The sequence below is a fragment of the Oncorhynchus mykiss genome, chromosome 1 (genome assembly GCF_013265735.2).
Source record: "Oncorhynchus mykiss isolate Arlee chromosome 1, USDA_OmykA_1.1, whole genome shotgun sequence".
NCBI classification, from domain to species: domain Eukaryota; kingdom Metazoa; phylum Chordata; class Actinopteri; order Salmoniformes; family Salmonidae; genus Oncorhynchus; species Oncorhynchus mykiss.
Genome location: NC_048565.1, coordinates 35,918,807 through 35,939,628, shown reverse-complemented (window position 1 = coordinate 35,939,628; position 20,822 = coordinate 35,918,807). Strand labels below are relative to the sequence as shown.

Here is a 20,822-nt window from a genome sequence, read left to right as displayed (position 1 = left end):
GGAACCTTTTAAATGTCAGCCACTTCACTTGTCAAAAGTCTGTCATCCACCCGACCCAAGCATGACAATTATCAAAGTTGGACTTTTTCCTGCATTACAAAATGTATTTTTTTACAAATCAGATTAATAAAGCACTTTTGTGGGGAAAAGTCAAACGGAGTGGCTAGGCCTGGCCAAGGGTTGTGCCCCTGCCCAGTCATGTTAAATCCATAGATTAGGGCCTAATGATTTTTATTTCAATTCACTTGTTTCCTTATGAACTCATAGTTTGTGTACATTTTTCAGAACACTTTAAATCTAGACAGAAATACTTAATTTCATCAGCTGTCCGGGTAGTTGGTCTCAGACAATCCTGCTGGTGAAGAAGACAGATGTGGAAGTCCTGGGCTGGCGTGGTTACACATGGACAGAAGTTGTGAGGTCGGTCGAACATACGGCCAAATTCTCAAACTATGTGAGGCGGCTTATGGTAGAGAAATGAACAGTCAATTAAATTCTGTTAACAGCTCTGGTGGACATTTCTACAGTCAGCATGCCAACTGCACGCTCCCTCAACTTGAGACATCTGAGCATTGTGTTGTGACAAAATTGCACATTTCAGAGTGGCCTTTGTAAAGGTGCACCTGTGTAATGATCATGCCGTTCAATCAGCTTCTTGATACGCCACATGTCAAGTGGGTGGAGTGTCTTGGCAAAAGAGAAACGCTCACTAACAGGGATATAAACAAATTTGTGCACAACATTTGAGAGAAATACACTTTTTGCCTATGGGACATTTCTGGGATCTTTTATTTCAACTCATGAAACATGGGACCAACACTTTACATGTTGCGTTTATATTTTTGTTCAGTATAATAGTCAAAACAAGTTGTTTGAAAGGGAGTCAGTTAAATCAACTACATAGTACCTGGATTTTTTCAGGCCAAATAATACACCAGTCAAACAACGTTTTTTAAAAAGTGCTTACAGTACATTTATTGATTCAAACAATTCAATTAAAAAACCTAAATGGAGTCATGACAGCATCATCATGATTGCCTTTAATTGTGCAGAGTCGGGTTGTTTGTCCATCCACATTCAGTACAGCGTGTGTAAAGTGACTACATTCACAGGTTGACATGGAGTTCCAAAATCTATTCCATAGATCACCAACAAAACAGACCACTGGGTGCAGTGTCTCATACAGAAGCCCACAGTTTCCCAAAAATTAGAGTTATAGCAAAGGCAAATTTCCCAGTCCAAACTCAACCCTTAGGCACTATCCCTTGATACTTCTCATGATCCTAAAAGATGTGAGTGGGTGTAAGAAACATGTCAGAAGCCAACGCTAGTCTTCCAGATCTACAAGTAGTAGCCAGGGGGCAAGAGGATTGGCATTGATTTCAGACTGAGCACCTGTGTTCTGTGCAGAAACTATAGTATAAAAAAAGGAGGACCGGAGGTGACATGTGAGTTACATGCTATCAGTCTGTCTGACAGGGAAAATGTGGGGGATATTAGAGATTAAACATTGTTGAAAAGTTAAAAAGGCAGAGTCGTGATTTCATTGGTTTTTCCACCAGATACATTTCCAGTTTGGTTTAATGTTAAAATGACCTGAAGACATGGTGCACATCTTTAAAAGCAAAAATAGGATAAATGCAGAAGGGGGTAGCTGCAGCCCAATATGACGCCCGGAGTATGGGTGAGTGGGCGCGTGGAAAGGATTGTAGTACTCTGCTATTAGGTTACACCAGAGTTTCCTGGGGACCCCAAGAGGTGCACGTTGTGGTTTTTGCCCCAGCGCTACAGAGCTGATTCAAATAAATCAACAAATGATGATTTGGTTATTTGAGTCCGCCGTGTAGTGCTGGAGCAATACAAGACCGGGTGCACTAGTCATTCGCACTGGCTTAAACTGACAGGCAAAACAGTCGAGTGGCAACAAATCTGCCCAATTAGCTGATTCACTTTCCATACACCCACTCCTTTCGACACACCCACACTCCGGTCACCATATTGGGCTGCACCATACCAAATGACTCTATACATAGTCTGTCCAAACAAATTCACAAGTTAAGGGTTCACTATGCGTGATCGACATTCAGAAACCCAGATAAAAAGAACTGTAATGGACAGAATGGTTTGACCAAAGGTCAGTAAACAGAATAGGTGGAAGGAGGACAACATTAAAAGATGAGCGAGTCAATGGCTCATATTAGTAAAGCATGGGGGAACAGAGACTGGTGGAGGGCTATATGGACATTTCCATATTGTCAGTGACTAGGAGTAAAGTTAAAAGCCATGCTTCAGGGACACATGCGTGGTAAAAAGAGAGAACTCTACACAACCAATACAGTTGTCACACTGGAAAAAAATGATCTGAAAAGGCACTAAATGAAATAAATGGCAAGCTCTTTTCACTTTGGAGCTACAGTACAGTTTCACACCGCTCCCGCTGTGTGATCAGTGTGTCTAAGAATGGAAGTTGTAAGACTCAGGCTCTAGAGAATCACAGTGCTGTCACAGGGGGTTCACATAGTCACACTGGCTCAAGTATACCAAACCAGATTTGCCCTGTCTGTCCTAAATCAATGCCTTGCCCCACCAGCCTGCTAGATGAGACCAATTCGTATTAGACCGGTCAGTGGACATAGCAGCAGCTGTTTCTTTACCAGTGGGCTTCCTTACAGAAAACAACAAGACACCATGTCTATCAGCATCATGTACCTGGTCTGTCTCCCTCAGGAACCTATTCATCACAGTATCAAAAGAGACAAATTAAAAATGTCCCTTTAGGCATTAAGGAAATAAACCACCACTGAGTTTAAAAGTTTCCGCTATTCCCTTTTGAACAGCATGTGTGTGGTGGGAGGTGGGAGGAATAATGAGTAGAGTTAAGGGCTCTCCATAGTGGTTTTCAGTCTACGGAGCTACGTTTGCGTCACGTTCTAAAAATTCAGCAGCACAAAAAAAGAAAATACGTAATACTACGTAGAGAGCTACGCAAACTAACCTCCATCGGCTACGTTGCAGAGCTTTTGCCTAGAGACTGTAGAGCCCTTTGAAACGATTCTCACGATAACGGGTATGATTAGTGTGGTCAGCTGCATGCAAACACATAAAAGGGTGAAAGAAGTAGCATTCAGTGAACTCCCAAGTTCTACTAAAACTCCACTCTCCTAGTTAAGCCATGGCTAATGAAATATGAAGGCAAACAAACCCTGAAATAGACCAGGTCCCAGGGACTCCAACACAAATTTTAAAACATTCCACTTGGGATTTCAAACTCAGTCAAAGTGCACACATTAAAAACGTACATTTTTTAAAAGGCATCCAATGTTTGAGGATGACCTGACGTTATGTCCACAATATACATCGCTTCTCATCCCTCAGTCCATTCCCAGATATGCCAACACAACTGTTCATTGTTCCATTGGCCATTCAGTCCCTCTGCTCAGTGGTGGCAGGAAAGGGAGTCAACTCAGTTCCATCCACAATCCGTTGGCCTTCACCGCTGTCCTTGCTTTGTCCTGTTCCCACGTCAGCCGTGAGGGCATGGTGGTCTACTTGAGGCGCTGGATGAGGGTGTGTGTGAGGCCCAGGCTGAGAAGCTGCAGGGAGGAGAGCTGAGCCAGGCGAGGGAAGGCCTTGAGCAGCCTCTCCCAGGTCAGCTCCAGCAGGCTGGGCACCACTAGCCACACCTTGTACAGAGACCCAGTCCTCCTGTTCTCTGACATGTTCACCACTCCACCATGCACATACATACAGCCAGCCTGGGAGAGGAGAGGGAGGAGAGAGAGACGTGATTGAAAATCGTACATCCAGAAAAGTGTGCGTGTGTGTGATGTACTGACCGGTGTGACTGCAGCACAGTGGAAGTAAGCAGGCTCAGGCATGACGGTGGGTAGCTTGGTCCACTGGAAGGTCTGCAGGTTGATCTTCCACAGGTCAGCTAGGATCAGCTCCCCGTTGTAACCCCCACATAGAAACACCTCTGAGGGGGAAGAGAGAGGGATGAACACGGACTTCCAGTCCATAGCCTAGACTAGGGAAGCAAAGGGACGGTATGTTATTGGTAACTTTCAAAGTTTACCAGTAAACTACCAGAATTTTGGTAATGGGTACTTCAGATTATCACATTTATGCAATTAATTCTGGCCCTGTGTGTGGCCTTATCACATGTAAAATACACTGAGTGAACAAAACATTAAGACATCTGCTCTATCATGACACACTGACCAGGTGAAAGATATGATCCCTTATTGAGGTCACCTGTTAAATCCACTTCAATCAGTGTAGATGAAGAGGAGACAGGTTCAAGAAGTGTTTTTAAGCCTTGAGGCATGGATTGTGTGTGTGCGCGCGCACCATTCAGAGGGTGAACGGGCAAGACAAAAGATTTAAGTGCCTTTGAACAGGGGGTATGGTAGTAGGTGCTAGGCGCAGCGGTTTGTGTCAAGAACTGCAATGCTACTCGGTTTTTCACACAACAGTTTCCAGTGTGTATCAAGAATGGTCCACCACCCAAACGACATCCAGCCAACTTGACAGCTATGGGAAGCATTGGTTTGGCACCCCCTCTGGCTCGTGTGGTGGGGGAGACCTTCGTTGGCTATTCTCAGCCTTGTCTCAGGGTAGTACGTTGGTGGTCTGTAGATATCCCTCTAGTGGTGTGAGGGCAATGCTTTGGCAAAGTGGGTGGGGTTATATCCTGCCTGGTTGGCCCTGTCCGTGGGTATCGTCGGACGGGGCCACAGTGTCCCCCGACCCACCCGTCTCAGCCTCCAGTATCTAGGCTGCAATAGTTTGTGTGCTGGGGAACTAGAGTCAGTCTGTTATATCTGGTGTAATTCTCCCGTCTTATCTAGTGTCGTGTGAGAATTTAAGTATGCTCCCACTAATTCTCTCTCCCTCCCTCTCAGAGGATGTGAGCCGTAAGATCATGCCTCAGGACTACCTGGCCTGATGACTCCTGGCTGTCCCCAGTCCACCTGGTCGTGCTGCTGCTCCAGTTTCAAACTGTTCTGCCTGTGGCTATGGAACCCTGACCTGTTTACCGGACGTGCTACTGGTCTCGGACCTGCTGTTTGACTACCACACATGCTGTCTCGACCTCTGAATCCGAATGTTTGGACAAAGCTGTAAAACATGATCTTAAATATAAAACATCAATTTAGTGAATACCATTGTGTTTAACATGGTTTTAGCATGAAATATCATTTTCTTAATACATCTTTAATGTATATGTTTTGGTGCCAAACTGGTGGAAGTTCTGAAGTCCAGAGTTGCTGAGTTAATTTTAAATTCCATTATTGATTTGATGCTTTTCATTAGCCTATTTTCTTGTGAACCAAATGGCTATCCCCTAGAAACTAAATGCACAATATGGACATAAAAAATATATACTATATCATGCCTTTAGAAAGTATTCATATCCCTGGACTCATATCCCTGGACTCATATCCCTGGACAGCCTGAATTCAGAATGGATTAAATAGATTTTTCCCCTCACCCATTTACTTACACGCACAATACCCCATAATGGCTGTTGATCATTGCTAGACAGCCATTTAAGTCTTGCCATAGATTTAAGCTGATTTACAGTAACAGTCAAAAGTTTGGACACCTACTCATTCGAGGGTTTCTTTATTTTGACTATTTTCTACATTGTAGAATAACAGTGAAGACAAACTATGATATAACATATGGAATCATGTAGCAACCAAAAGTGTTACATTTTATATTTGGGATTCTTCAAAGTAGCCACCCTTTGCCTCGATGACAGTTTTGCAAACTCTTGACATTATCTTAACCAGCTTCACCTGGAATGCTTTTCCAACAGTCTTGAAGGAGTTCCCACATATGCTGAGCACTTGTTGGCTGCTTTTCCTTCACTCAACTCATCCCAATTGGGTTGAAGTCAGGTGATTGTGGAGGCCAGGTCATCTGATGCAGCACTCCGTCACTCTCCCAGGTCAATTAGCCCTTACACAGCCTGGGGTGTGTTGGGTCATTGTCCTGTTGAAAAACAAATGATGGTGGGACTAAGCGCAAACCAGATGGGATGGCATATCACTGCAGAATGCTGTGGTAGCCATGCTGGTTAAGTGTGCCTTGAATTCTAAATAAATCACAGACAGTGTCACCAGAAAAGCACACCCACACAATCACACCTCCTCCTCTTTGCTTCACGCTGGGAACCACACATGCGGAGAGCATCTGTTCACCTACTCTGCATCTCAAAGACACAATTAATACCAAAAATCTCAAATTTGGACTCATCAGACCAAAGGACTATTGTCCACCAGTCTAATATCCATTACTCGTGTTTCTTGGCCCAAGCAAGTCTCTTCTTATTATTGGTGTCCGTTAATAGTGGTTTCTTGCAGCAATTTGACCATGAAGGCTTGATTCATACAGTCTCCTCTGAACAGTTGATGTTGAGATGTGTCTGCTATTTGAACTCTGTGAAGCGTTTATTTGGTCTGCAATTTGAGGCTGGTAACTAATTACCTTGTCCTCTGCAGCATAAGTAACTCAGGGTCTTCCTTTCCTGTAGCGGTATATTCATGAGAGCCCGTTTCATCATAGTGCTTGATGGTTTTTGCGACTGCACTTGAAGAAACGTTCAAAGTTCTTGACATTTTCCATATTGACTGACCTTCATGTCTTAAAGTTGTCGTTTCTCTTTGCTTATTTGAGCTGTTCTTGCCATATTATGGACTTGGTCTTTTAGCAAATAGGGCTCTCTTCTGTATACCCCCCTACCTTGTCATAACACAACTGATCGGCTCAAACGCATTGAAGAAATTCCACAACTTACCAAGACATACTTGTTAATTGAAATGCATTCCTGGTGACTACCTCATGAAGCTGGTTGAGAGAACGCCAAGTGTGCAAAGCTGTCAAGGAAAAGGGGGGCTAATATATTTTGATAAATGTAACACATTTTTGGTTATTACATGATTCCAGTTGTTATTTCATAGTGTTGATGTCTTCACTATTATTCTACAAAGTAGAAAATAGTACAAATAAAGAAAAACCCTGGAATAAGTAGGTATGTCCAAACATTTGACTGGTACTGTAAGTAAAAACTGTAACTAGGCCACTTGGGAACATTTAATGTCATCTTTGTAAGCAACTATTGTACATTTGGGTTATTAGGTTTATTGTTATTAGGTTTATTGCTGAAAGCCGAATTGGTCTCCCAACAGGTTTTCCTCTAGGATTTTGCCTGTGCTTAGCTCTATTCCGTTTCTTTTTATCCTAAAAAACATCTTAGTCCTTGCCGATGACAAGCATACCCATAACATAGCAGCCACCACCATGCTTAGAAATATGAAGAAAGGTACTCAGTGGCGTTGTATTTGCTCCAAACATAAGGCTTTGTATTCAGGACAAATTTTTAGCAGTTTTACTTTAGTGCCTTATTGTAACAGGATGCATGTTTTGGAATATTTTTATTCTGTACAGCCTTCCTTCTTTTCACTGTCATTTATGTTAGTATTGTGGAGTAACTACAGCATTACCTCCCATAAAGTCACTATTGGCCTCACAGTGAAATCTCTGAGAGGTTTCCTTCCTTTCCGGCAACTAAGTTAGGAATGGCATCTGTATCTTGGTAGTGACTGGGTGTATTGATACACAATCCAAAGTGTCATTAAAAACTACATCATGCTCAAAGGGATATTCAATGCCTGCTTTTTATTTCTACCTATCTAACAATAGGTGCTGTTCTTTGCGAGGCACTGGAAAACCTCCCTGGTCTTGAATCTGTGTTTAAAATGCATTGCTTGACTGAGGGACCTTACAGATGTATGTGTGAGGTAGTTATTCAAAAATCCTGTTACACACTATTATTGCACACAGAGTGAGTCCATGCAACTTATTATGGGACTTTAGCACATTTTCACTCCTGAACGTATTTAGGGTTGCCATAACAAAGGAGTTGAATACGTATTGACGAAATACATCTCAGCTTTTCATTGTTAATTAATTTGTACAATTTCTAAAACACATAATTCCACTTTGACATTATGGGGTATTGTGTGTAGGCCAGTAACAAAATCTCAATTGAATCCAATTAAAATTCAGGCTGTAACAGGTCAAATGTGGAAAAAGGTAAAATGTGGAAAAAGGTCAAATGTGGAAAAAGGTCAAGGGGTGGGAATAGTTTCTGAAGGCACTACATAGGATTTAAAATCATTTTGGCAAGTTAATCAAGTATAAATTACCAAAGTTACCATAAATTACCTGTTATTTACCAATATTACTGAAAATTAACCCTAGCCTGGACACACAGAGCTGAAACCTAGTAAATAGATGTAAAGTTCTTACCCTGCCTGACCTGGACACAACTGTGACACCGTCGTGCTGCAGGATACCCTGACAACAACAGAACACACATCAGTTTACAGGCGTGCACGGTAATGTGTATATGAACAACAGTAGACCCTTGTGCAACCAACCTATTTTTTCATGAGGTTTCGTGATAATCTCCTCCCAGGAGTTAGTCTCTAGGTTGTAGGCATGTATCTGAGGGGGGAACAGAACGTAAACCCTCATGCTAAAATATGTCAGTAAAACAACCACCTTACATACAGTGTTCTCTCATCCTGTACTGTACTTTGTCTAGGGGATATGATGTCCAGGAAGTCCCGCCTCCTAGGATGTATATTCTCTGTCCATCATGGGCCACCTCATGTCTGTACCTGAAAGAGAGATTAAGATGTATGTGTGTGTGTGTGTGGGGGGGGGGGGGGGGTGACTACCAGAAGATTAAGAGGTGAGGGGTGACTGACCTTTCCTCTGGCAGGTCTGTAGGGGGGTTGTTGGGCTTGAGGTGGGTCCACTCCCTGGTAGTCAGGTCCAGCCTGTGTAGGTCTGTGCTGTAGACGTAGCCTGTCGTCCCTCCAAACACATACAGATAGCCATTAATGATGGCCATGGCCTGGAAGGAGAGAGGAAGGAATGAGGGAGAGAGCATGGTTGTGGGGAATGTCCTTACGGTCAAGTGATTTGTTACATACAGTAGGTCAGACTAACAATGTAAATAATTGTGTCAGTTATTTACTTTGACCGAGCCAATCTTTTCAGATCAGAGGTTAGGAAAGACAAAGGAAGGAAGTCATATATAGTGCATTTGGAAAGTATTCAGACTAGAGGGCGAACGATTCTGATTTTTCAACGCCGATACCGATTATTGGAGGACCAAAAAAGCCGATACCGATTAAAAATGTATTTGTAATAATGACAATTACAAAAATACTGAATGAATACTTATTTTAACTTAATATAATACATCAATGAAATCAATTTAGCCTCAAATAAATAATGAAACATGTTCAATTTGGTTTAAATAATGCAAAAACAAAGTGTTGGAGAAGAAAGTAAAAGTGCAATATGTGTCATGTAAGAAAGCTAACGTTTAAGTTCCTTGCTCAGAACATGAGAACATATAAAAGCTGGTGGTTCCTTTTAACATGAGTCTTCAATATTCCCAGGTAAGAAGTTTAAGGTTGTAGTTATTATAGGAATTATAGGACTATTTCTCTCTACCATTTTGTATTTCATTAACCTTTGACTATTGGATGTTCTTATAGGCACTTTAGTATTGCCAGTGTAACAGTATAGCTTCCGTCTCTCTCCTCGCTACTCCCTGGGCTCGAACCATGAACACATCGACAACAGCCACCCTCGAAGCAACGTTACCCATGCAGAGCAAGGTGAACAACCACTCTAAGTCTCTGAGCGAGTGACATTTGAAACGCTATTAGCGCGCACCCCGCTAACTAGCTAGCCATTTCACATCGGTTACACCAGCCTAATCTCGGGAGTTGATAGGCTTGAAGTCATAAACAACTGCTGGCAAACGCATGAAAGTGCTGTTTGAATGAATGCTTACGAGCCTGCTGGTGCCTACCATCGCCCAGTCAGACTGCTCTATCAAATCATAGACTTAGTAAAAACGTGATAACACACAGAAATACGAGCCTTGGGTCATTAATATGGTTGAATCCGGAAACTATCGTCTCGAAAACAAGACGTTTATTCTTTCAGTGAAATACGGAACCGTTGCGTATTTTATCTAACGGGTGGCATCCCTAAGTCTAAATATTCCTGTTACATTGCACAACCTTCAATATTATATCATAATTACGTAAAATTCTGGCAAATTAGGCGGCCCAAACTGTTGCATATACACCGACTCTGCATGCAATGAACGCAAGAGAAGTGACACAACTTCACCTGGTTAATATTGCCTGCTAACCTGGATTTCTTTTAGCTAAATATGCAGGTTTAAAAATATATACTTCTGTGTAATTGATTTTAAGAAAAGGCATCGATGTTTATGGTTAGGAACACATTGGAGCAACGACAGTCCTTTTTCACACTATGACACGCTAGATAAACTAGTAATATCATCAACCATGTGTAGTTAACTAGTGATTATGATTGATTGATAGTTTTTATAAGATACATTTAATGCTAGCTAGCAACTTACCTTGGTTTCTTACTGCATTCGTGTGACAGGCAGGCTCCTTGTGGAGTGCAATATAATCAGGTAGTTAGAGCGTTGGATGAGTTAACTGTAAGGTTGCAAGATTGAATCCCCCGAGCTGACAAGGTAAAAATCGGTCGTTCTGCCCCTGAACGAGGTAGTTAACCCACCGTTCCTAGGCCGTCATTGAAAATAAGAATGTGTTCTTTACTGACTTGCCTAGTTAAATAAAGATGTTATTTATATATATATATATATATATCAACAACAACAAAAAATTTAATCAGCCAAATCGGTGTCCAAAAATAAAGATTTCCGATTGTTATGAAAACTTGAAATCGGCCCTAATTAATTGGTCGACCTCTAATTCAGATCCCTTAACTTTTTCCACATTTTGTTACGTTACAGACTTATCCTGAGATTGAGGATTTGTATTTAATCAATCTACACCCACAATACCCCAGAGTGACAAAGCAAATATGTTTCTCAATTCCTTTTCAAATTTATTAAAATTAACATCAATACCTTATTTATGTAAGCATTCAGACCCTTTGATATGAGACTCAAAATTGAGTTCAGATGCATCCTGTTTCCATTGATCATCCTTGAGATGTTTCTACAACTTGATTTGACTCCACATGTGGTAAATTCAATTGATTGGACATGATTTGGAAAGGCACACACCTGTCTATGTAAGGTCCTACAGTTGACAGTGCATGTCAGAGCAAAAACCAAGCCATGAGGTCAAAGGAATTGTCCGTAGAGCTCTGAGACAGGATTGTGTCAAGGTACAGATCTGTGGAAGGGTACCAAAAGATTTCTGCAGCATTGAACGGCCCCAAGAAGACATGGAAAAATGGAAGAAGTTTGGAACCACCAAGACTCTTTCTAGAACAGGCCGCATGGCCAAACTGAGCAATCGGAGAGAATGGTCACTGACGGAGCTCTAGAGTTCCTCTGTGGAGATGGTTGTCCTTCTAGAAGGTTCTCCCATCTCTGCAGCACTCCACCAATCAGGCCTTTATGGTAGAGTTGCCAGACAGAAACCACTCCTCAGTAAAAAGGCACATGACAGCCCGCTTGGAGTTTGCCAAAAGGCTCCCAGACCATGAGAAACAAGATTCTCTGGTGTGATGAAATCAAGATTGAACTCTTTGGCCTGAATGCCAAGCTTCACGTCTGGAGATAACATGGCACCATCCCTACAGTGAAGCAAGTTGGTGGTGGTATCGTGATGTTTTTCAGCAGCAGGGACAGAGAGTAGTCAGGATCGAGGGAAAGATAAACAGAGCAAAGTACTGAGATCCTTGATCAAAACCTGCTCTAGGGCGCTCAGGAACTCAGACTGAGGGAAAGGTTCACCTTCCAACAGGTCAACAACCCTAAGCACAAAGCCAAGACAACGCAGGAGTGGCTTCGGGACATGTCTCTGAATGTCCTTGTGTGGCCCAGCCAGAGCCCGGACTTGAACCCGATCAAACATCTCTGGAGAGACCTGAAAATAACTGTGCAGCGATGCTCCCCATCCAACCTGACAGAGCTTGAGAGGATCTGCAGAGAAGAATGGGAGAAACTCCCCAAATACAGGTGTTCCAAGCTTGTAGCGACATACCCAAGAAGACTGGAGGCTGTAATCGCTGCCAAAGGTGCATCAACAAAGTAAAGGGTCTGAATACTTATGTAAATGTTTCTGTTTTGTATTTGTAATACATTTGCTAACATTACTAAAATTGTTTTTGCTTTGTCATTATAGTAGCACTGTAGGAGTAATGGAAAATGCCACAGCCCAGGTTTAAAGCTAACCGTTTACTCTCCACAGACCACACGATGTGTCAGTGGGACAGCTCAGGTGGTCAACAGATGAGAGCTTTTTACCTGCCCGTAGATTCGGTTGGGTTTCTTCCCTCGGCAGTTGAGCAGTTTCCAGCGTTTGTAGTGAACATTGCAGACATGGACGTCATTCCCGTTGCTTTCTCCAAAAGGAATCCCAGTGCCCCCAAACACCAATAGATTGTTGCCGTGTAAGACAGCTGAGACAAACAGAGAAAAACACAAAACAAACTGTTCAACGGTCTGTTCTCAGTCTGACCAGGAACAGATAATAATGGTTAAGGAAGTTAATTTTGCAATGGATCGATGGGTACATAAAAGGGACAGACAATCTTCAACTTAATCCCTTACCTGACATGGAAGCCAGCTCGGTGGGCATGTAGCCCTCTGTGTGGACCAGTTGCCAGGTAGCCGTGGCGAAGTGAAACCTCCACAGCTCCCTGAAAAGAGGGTAGTCCTCGTTCTCCGAGCCACCTGCCTCCTCAAAGTCAGGATTGTATCCTCCAAACACATACAGGTTGGCATTGTCTGCCACACAACGGTGCCCGCTGCGGGCCGGGGGGGCACAGTGACCTGAGGGGGAGGTGAGTAAAGAGTGGGGTTTCATGGATGGAAGAGGGAGCAAGGGTGAGAGAAGGAGACAGGGTTACAGGGGAATTGTCCTTCCTCTTGCACTTCTTTAGTGCCCTTTGTGGATCTCTGCGATATCTTTAAGCAATAGTGCCACCTTTTCTCTTTCTGACACATGGTTTTCACCTATTTAGTCCAGCCAGATTCATGAGGGCAGGAACAACAGCGCAGAAGGGGCCGTTATTTGGAATGGAGCCTGAAACATTGTCTAGATTTCAATCTAAAACACGTATCCTACCCTTGTTGACTTGACCGCCCCTACATGATTTGCATGGGCTGAAAAGCCATAGATATGTAGGCCTAGTCTGTTATTTCCCAGCTGTGTGTCACAGACAGCCGATCTAGAGACATAAATGAGTATAATAAAACGCAGTGAAGTAATCCAGGGGGTTTCCATCAGATTTCCACCCAGAGCCATTATGTAATCTGCTGCACAGATTACCAAGAACATGGCTGCATAAACAGACCGCTTTCAACAAGCAAATGCTAAAACATTTCTGATTATTTAAGCATCTAGATAGATAGGCCTAGCCATCACATAAGCAAGCATGTGGTTAAAGTACTCCCTATATGACAGGCTTAGGAGAAAGTCTGCATGTTAAATGAATAATGAACCATATCTTATTGACATACTTCGTAACATTTCCACTGTGGAGGTGGTGGAGTTCACCGTGTGTACTGATTAAATATCCAGGCATCAGTATGATGAGCTTTGAGTAAACAGCAAAGGACTAAACAGCCCTATGGAATCATTGAGCCTCAAGATATTTTGTTGTTGAAAAGACCAGAGGAATGTTTTTAGTGGAATAACAGATCAAATAGTCAAGTGGATCTACTTTCAGACACTGAGGAAAATAGGAGGCACAGGTCAAGGGCTCTACACTGACTTTCTAATTTATGAGCCTACGTTGAAAAATTTAGGAGCACAATTTCTTTTTTTGAAGTAACAAGCAATTTTCTTTGTAGTAATGGTGCAAGCATGACGGTCATGAATCTGCGCTCAGTGTATTCTCCATGGCACTCAGGGGCAGCGGTACAGTGAAGTCATCATTGCAACCATTATCATTTGGGTGATTTTTTTTCTTCTCCTAGGCACACGGAGGTCAATTGCTTCCTATAACAATTAGGACAATCGTTATAGGAGCAACATGACCGACTCACAGAAAGAAAAATAGAACAGAGAAAGCGAGACCTCAGAACACTCCATGACAAACGTACATCCAAACCCAGAGACACTGAGGGAGAGAAAGCCTCCCGGGGTCCAATAAAGAAAGCTGAAGAGGATGAGTGACAAGAGGTAAGGAGGAACCAGGGCCAATCAGAGTAAGAAAAGTGATAAGAGAACAGGAAGGAAGAGAAGAGGTGGAGTGGACCGAGAACCATTACAAGGGAGAGGAAGAGGCTGTTTAGATAGGAAGAGAGGAGGAAGAGAGAAGGAAGCAGAGTGGTACAAGTGGATTTCCTTGAGTCATGGGGAAACGAGAGGAGGGAGAAGAGAAGCACTGCAGACTGGACAAGGGAGTGAGAGAGGAGGTGGAAGAGCAGATAGGACATTCGTGCTTGACCAACTGTAGGAGACATAGTTGCCATTGAGGGGATTCCATTAATGCCCCGTTCTGGCCAACAGCAGCTCAAAACAAAAGTGACGTACAGTAGGTGAAATATGTGGAGTAATATGTGAGAATGTGTATTTCTATGCAAAAATGAATGAGCTTGATACATCTGCATGTTTAATCTGCGTTCCCAATGAAACCTAGTTTGAAAATTCAAACATAGATTTCATGGAAAAGAGATGTTTCTGAACGATGCTTCATGATGCCTTGTTGACAAGATGACCAAGTGGCGCTGATTACTGTTCAATTTTAGCATGGCGCACCCTGCTATCCCTGTTCAACCCGGGACAGCTTAAATTGAATCCCTCATTCTTTAGTCTGAGGGCACTAGAGTTGCGTTAGTATTGGTCGGTGAAGAGAGAGGTGGTCTTGGCTGCAGTCTCGGGTGTTACAGTTACCCACCTTCTCTCAGAAACCTATTAGGGATGCGGAAGTTGGGGCACGAAGGGGAGAAGATCCGCCGAGCCTGAAGCCATCTTACTCTCTTCTTAGAGCCTGCCAGTCATCACCAACCACAATCACCAGCCATGATACAGACATGTGTACACACAGACACAATTAGCGGAGAACAAAACCACAAAAACATTACAAAAGCAGACAGACCAACATTCCACCCCAAACATAGGCTTTTGGTGGAGTTCAGTTCAAGCCTGCTTAGTGTCTAACCAAATAGGCTAGACAAATGGCTTGTCCATTGTTGTATGACAAACACACACAGGTACCCTAATATTTATATATTTCTTAATTCTATTATTTTACTTTAGATGTGTGTACTGTTAAACACTACTGCACTGCTGGAGCTAGGAACACAAGCATTTCGCTACACCCGCAATAACAGCTGCTAAATATGTGTATGTGACCAATAAAATGTGATTTGAGAGAGAGACACAGCCTTGGTGGTGAAGCTACCACATAAGTGGCTGACACTACCCAGCCCCTCAGAACCTAGAGTATCTTTGACTCGAGTCAAAGATACTTTTCCAACCTTACATCAGTACTTGAGTTGTTTCAAAACTGTAGTTGCCACTGATTGGTCAATACTACAATATTTCCTATGGAAATACATTTAGATCTACTCAGCAAAGTCAGTAGTACAAATGACTGGCAATGGATTGCAGAGGGAAAATGTAAGCTTCCCACCATTAGTCAGTCTTCTTTGCATGACAGTTGACTTCCGTATCAAGCTGAGCTAACGTTAGTTAACGTTAGTTAACGTTAGCTGGCTAAAATACTTGGTTAAAGTCCAAGCTAAAGTTAATCGCCTGTCTCTAATATTGTAATTCGAAGATATGCCTTCCTAAACAATTACGCTGACTCGTTTTTTTGTTTTGATTGCCCGTCAGTTAGTTACTTTAGCTAGCTAACTAATTCTAGCTAGGTAGTTTTACATGGATAGCAGCTAGATAGAAAAATAACAGTTCAGCTAGCTACAAACCTGAGTCTCTGATGGGAGGCCTCCCCGACAGTTTCTCGAATTTGTTGAGTTGATACAAGCCGCGACTACATTCACCATCTTCAACAAAGGACATTTTGAAAAGGTAACTAACAGTAAATAAAAAACTTTCATCGATTGAAATGATGTCGCAACAAACCGTGATAAGGACAAAAAAAAACTAAACACCAGTTCGCTAGACATGCATCCACGTCAACTTGAAACGTCGTCCACGCCAGATGAAATGCTCCAGCCAATCAGATAATCGAGAAGGCATTCAAGAGTTACAGTATTCTACAACGTTGGGAAATGGGTTTTAAACTGTTTGCAAACAAACTTCCAAGCAGATGGGTGGTAAATGTAGTCAGGGTTAACAGGCGGCAGCTAGTCTTACTGGTGTCCGACCAGTCGCGGTCGGTGCCGTTATTACGAGGGAGCATGGCCTATTTCTGTTACAGCATATTGGATGACTGTCATTTATATTCCATTAACCCAGTTCATGTAACATTGATAGTTTTAGGCTACTACATGATACTAAAATGTTCCCTGTACCCATATTGAGGTTACTACAACCTAGCCTATCAATGAAAGTCTACAGCGTAGGTGAACTCAGGTCGAGAGCAAATTTTGAGCTGACACATTGACAGACAGTGACACATTCAATACCGCATTGCACACTCTTGCCTGCATCTAGCTGATCTGGGGTGTAATCATTAGTCTATCAGTTGCAAATGAGAGTATCTATTGGACAAATACAGGTATGTTTACCCCCGTTTAGTTCCATTTAAAAACGTTTTTCAACAGAATTGGCGGAATGAATGCACCCCTGATCACACTTAAATTCTGTTCACTTTCATGGCAGCTACGTTGTATTCCTTCTGGCATCTATGTGAAACGGCTAGCTAGTTAGCGGTGGTGCGCGCGGGTAACGATGCTTTGAGGGTGACTGTTGTTGATGTGTGCAGAGAGTCCCTGGTTCGCGCCCAGGTATGGGCGAGGGGACGGTCTAAAGTTATACTGTGACTTCTCTTCTTCTCACCTTTTCTCTTCGTTTGTGGACTTCAATGCACAACACATTAGCTGTATATGACCAGGCAAAAAAAAACTTTACAAGCCAAACCATATCATAACGGCTACACACAGCCGACATAGTTGTCGCCATATTAGCTTACGTCATAGTTAACAAAGTTAATAGAACTAACTCGTTAGTAAACCCGCTACAATCATGCATTAACGTTACAATGTATAGTCAGTAAGCAGTTTAGCACTTACATCGGTGGCAATACATTTGTAAAACCAAAAGCTTACACTACCTTGGCTTGGAAGATGTCCAGTGTTGTGTTGAATAATCATAGCCAGAAGCTAACATAGCATCCTTCTGTTTGAGCAGGGTGTTTGAGAAAGCTAACCTAGCTAGCTGCATTTACTAGCTAAGCAAGTGAAACTGAAAGTGAAAAAAATAACTCTCTCTCTCTCTTGCTTCTCCTTCCTGTTTGAAGAAAGTAATTTGGTCAAAACTGTTCAGCTATTGTCTTTCTCTCTCTTTGAGTCAACTACTCACCACATTTTATGCACTGTAATGCTTGATATCAGGTAGCCTAGTGGTTAGAGTGTTGGACTAGTAACTGAAAGTTTGCAAAAACGAATCCCCGAGCTGACAAGGTAAAAATCTGTCGTTCTGCTCCTGAACGAGGGAGTTAACCCACTGTTCCTAGGCCGTCATTGAAAATAAGAATTTGATCTTAACTGACTTGCCTTGTTAAATAAAGGTAAAAAAATAAAAAAAATAGCTGTAGCTTCTGCTTTCCGTATTATATTCATTCTTTGATCCTTTGATTGGGTGGACAACATGTCAGTTCATGCTGCAAGAGCTCTGATAACTTCCGGAGGACGTCCTCCAACCTATCATAATTACTGTGTAAGTCTATGGAAGGGTGTATTGAAGTCAATGTACCCAGAAGAGGACGGAAGCTAGCTGTCCTCCGCCTTCACCATGGTGCTACCCTAGAGAGAGTGCTGTTGAGGCTACTGTAGACCTTCATTGCAAAACAGTGTGTTTTAATCCATTATTTGGTGACGTGAATATATTTAGTATAGTTTTATATAAAAATGATAACATTTTTAAATGTTTTAATATTTCAATTTTTATGAAATTCATTGCCGAGGATGGTCCTCCCCTTCTTCCTCCGAGGAGCCTCCACTTAGTCCGATACATAACGAAAAATACATTACAGACAAAATACTTTCAACAAAGCAAATTTGAGGAAAGCTCTTCTGAAGTTCTATCAACACATTGACTGTAGTACTTGCGCTGGAAAAGCACTCAACCACTGCTATTCTCTCTTCCTTCTCTCTAAGGCCTTCCCCCACCCTCCCTTTGGCAAATCAGATCACAAATCCATTTTGCTCCTCTGTTCCTATAGGCAGCAATTCAAACAGGAAGTACCCGTGCTTAGGTCTATTCAATGCTGGTCTGAACAATCGGAATCCATGCTTCAAGATTGTTCACGCAGACTGGGATATGTTCCAGGTAGCCTCCAAGTCAATCATCAACTTTACAGACGACACAACCATAGTAGGCCTGATTACCAACAATGACGAGACACTCTACAGGGAGGAGGTGAGTGACATGGCGGAGTGATGCAAGAAAAATAACCTCTCCCTCAACATCAACAAAATGAAGTAGCTGATCGTGGACTTCAGGAAAAAGCAGAGGGAGCACGCCCCTATCCACATTGACGACCACAGTGCAGAAGGTGGAATGCTTCATGTTCCTCGGCGTACCCATCACTGACAATCTGAAATGGTCCACCCACAACAGCGCCTCTTCAACCTCAGGAGGCTGAAGAAATTTGGCTTGGTCCCTAAGACTCTCACAAAGTAATTTGTGGGGAGGCAGGGTAGCCTAGTGGTTAGAGCGTTGGACTAGTAACCGGAAGGTTGCAAGTTCAAACCCCCGAGCTGACAAGGTACAAATCTGTCGTTCTGCCCCTGAACAGGCAGTTAACCCACTGTTCCTAGGCCGTCATTGAAAATAAGAATTTGTTCTAAAATGACTTGCTTGGTTAAATAAAGGTAATTTTTTTTTAAAAGACCCTCACAAACTTTTACAGATACACAATTGAGAGCATCTAGAGCATGTCTGGTACAGCAACCGCACCGCCCGGAACAGCAGGGCTCTCCAGAGTGTGGTGCGGTCTGCCCAACGCATCACCGGGGGCACACTGCCTGCCCTCCAGTACACCTACAGCACCCGATGTTACAGGAAGGCCAAAAAAATATTCAAGGACATAAACCACCCGAGCCACGGCCTGTTCACCTCGTTATCATCCAGAAGGCGAGGTCAGTACAGGTGCATCAAAGCTGGGACTGAGAGACTGAAAAACAACTTCCAGACTGTTAAATAGCCATCACTAGCCGGCTACCACCCGGTTACTCAACCCTGCACCTTAGAGGCTGCTGCCCTATATACATATACATGGAATCACTGGTCACTTTAATAATGGAACACTGGTCACTTTAATAATGTTTACATACTGCTTTACTCATTTCATATGGATATACTGTATTATATTCTAATGTATTTTAGTCAATGCCACTCTGACATTGCTTGTCCTAATATTTATATATTTCTTATTTCCATAATTTGACTTTTAGATTTGTGTGTATTGTTGTAAATTGTTAGATATTACTGCACTGTTGGAACTAGCAACACAAGCATTTCACTACACCAGCAGTAACATCTGCTAAATATGTGTATGTGACCAATCAAATCTGATTTGATTTGGTGTGTGTGCATCTATCAGTTACACATACTAAAACATTATCAGTACATACACACAACAAGTAGGTCACATGGGGGAGAGCCATTGTGCTGTATTTTCTTTTTTTTAAAACCAGGTTTGCTGTTTACTTGCGCTATATACAGTGGGGCAAAAAAGTATTTAGTCAGCCACCAATTGTGCAAGTTCTCCCACTTAAAAAGATGTTCAGGACCAGTTTATTACTGGCCACCCATTCCAAAACAGAGTGCAACTCTTTGTTAGCTGTGGTTGCTGATGCGTATAAGGTTGAATCATCAGCATATATGCACACACATGCTTGGTTTAATGCCAGTGTCAGGTCATTGGTAAATTTAAAAGACTAGAGGGTCTAGAGACCATCCCTGGGATACTCCACACTTGACATGTTTTACATTAGAGAAGCTTCCATTAAAGAAAACCCTCTGAGTTCTGTTAGCTAGATAGCTCTGAATCCATTTTATGGCAGAGGTTCTCAACAACAGGTCATAGTCAATATTATCAAAGGCTGCACTGAAATCTGACAGTACAACTACCTCCATCTTCTTATTATCAATTTCCTTCAACCAGTCATCGGTAATTTGTGTCAGTGCAGTGCGTTGAGTGCCCTTCTATATAAGCTATTTTTTCAACAGTTTGCTAAGAGCTGGCAGCAAGCTGTACCCACGGTGAGGGTTCGCTGCTTCCCCAATCAAAGCCCTGTATTAACACAGAGGTTGGCACTAAACTAAAGGACAGGGCTACCGCACACAGAGATATCGCAGACAACCCTGAGGCTGTGGCCGAGGACAGGAACAAGTACAAGAAGTCCCGCTATGACCTTCCCAGAGTCATCAAACGAGCAAGAGGATAATATAGGAATAAGGTTGAATCCTACTACACAGGCTCCAACGCCCACCATATGTGTCAGGGGCTAAAAAGGAAGACTAAACCGTGACCTGCCCAACGATGCTTCTCTACCAGACGAACACAATGCATTTTATGCACGCTTTGACAACAACAACATCATGCCGGGTGTGAGTGCCGTCACCGAC

At 42.6% G+C, this 20,822-nt stretch overlaps 1 protein-coding gene across 1 annotated transcript; it reads right to left on the bottom strand.

Moving 5' to 3' along the window:
* Positions 1-948: 948 nt before the first annotated feature.
* LOC110522113 (kelch domain-containing protein 10) lies at positions 949-16,647 on the bottom strand. The gene is made up of 10 exons (XM_036976731.1): positions 15,992-16,647; positions 14,959-15,051; positions 12,665-12,886; positions 12,359-12,513; positions 8,784-8,932; positions 8,609-8,693; positions 8,451-8,517; positions 8,320-8,367; positions 3,837-3,976; positions 949-3,755 (listed from the first exon to the last, which is right to left on the bottom strand). The coding sequence occupies exons 1-10, from the start codon at positions 16,083-16,085 to the stop codon at positions 3,546-3,548; spliced, it is 1,263 nt and encodes a 420-aa protein (XP_036832626.1). The 5' UTR covers positions 16,086-16,647; the 3' UTR covers positions 949-3,545.
* Positions 16,648-20,822: the final 4,175 nt, after the last annotated feature.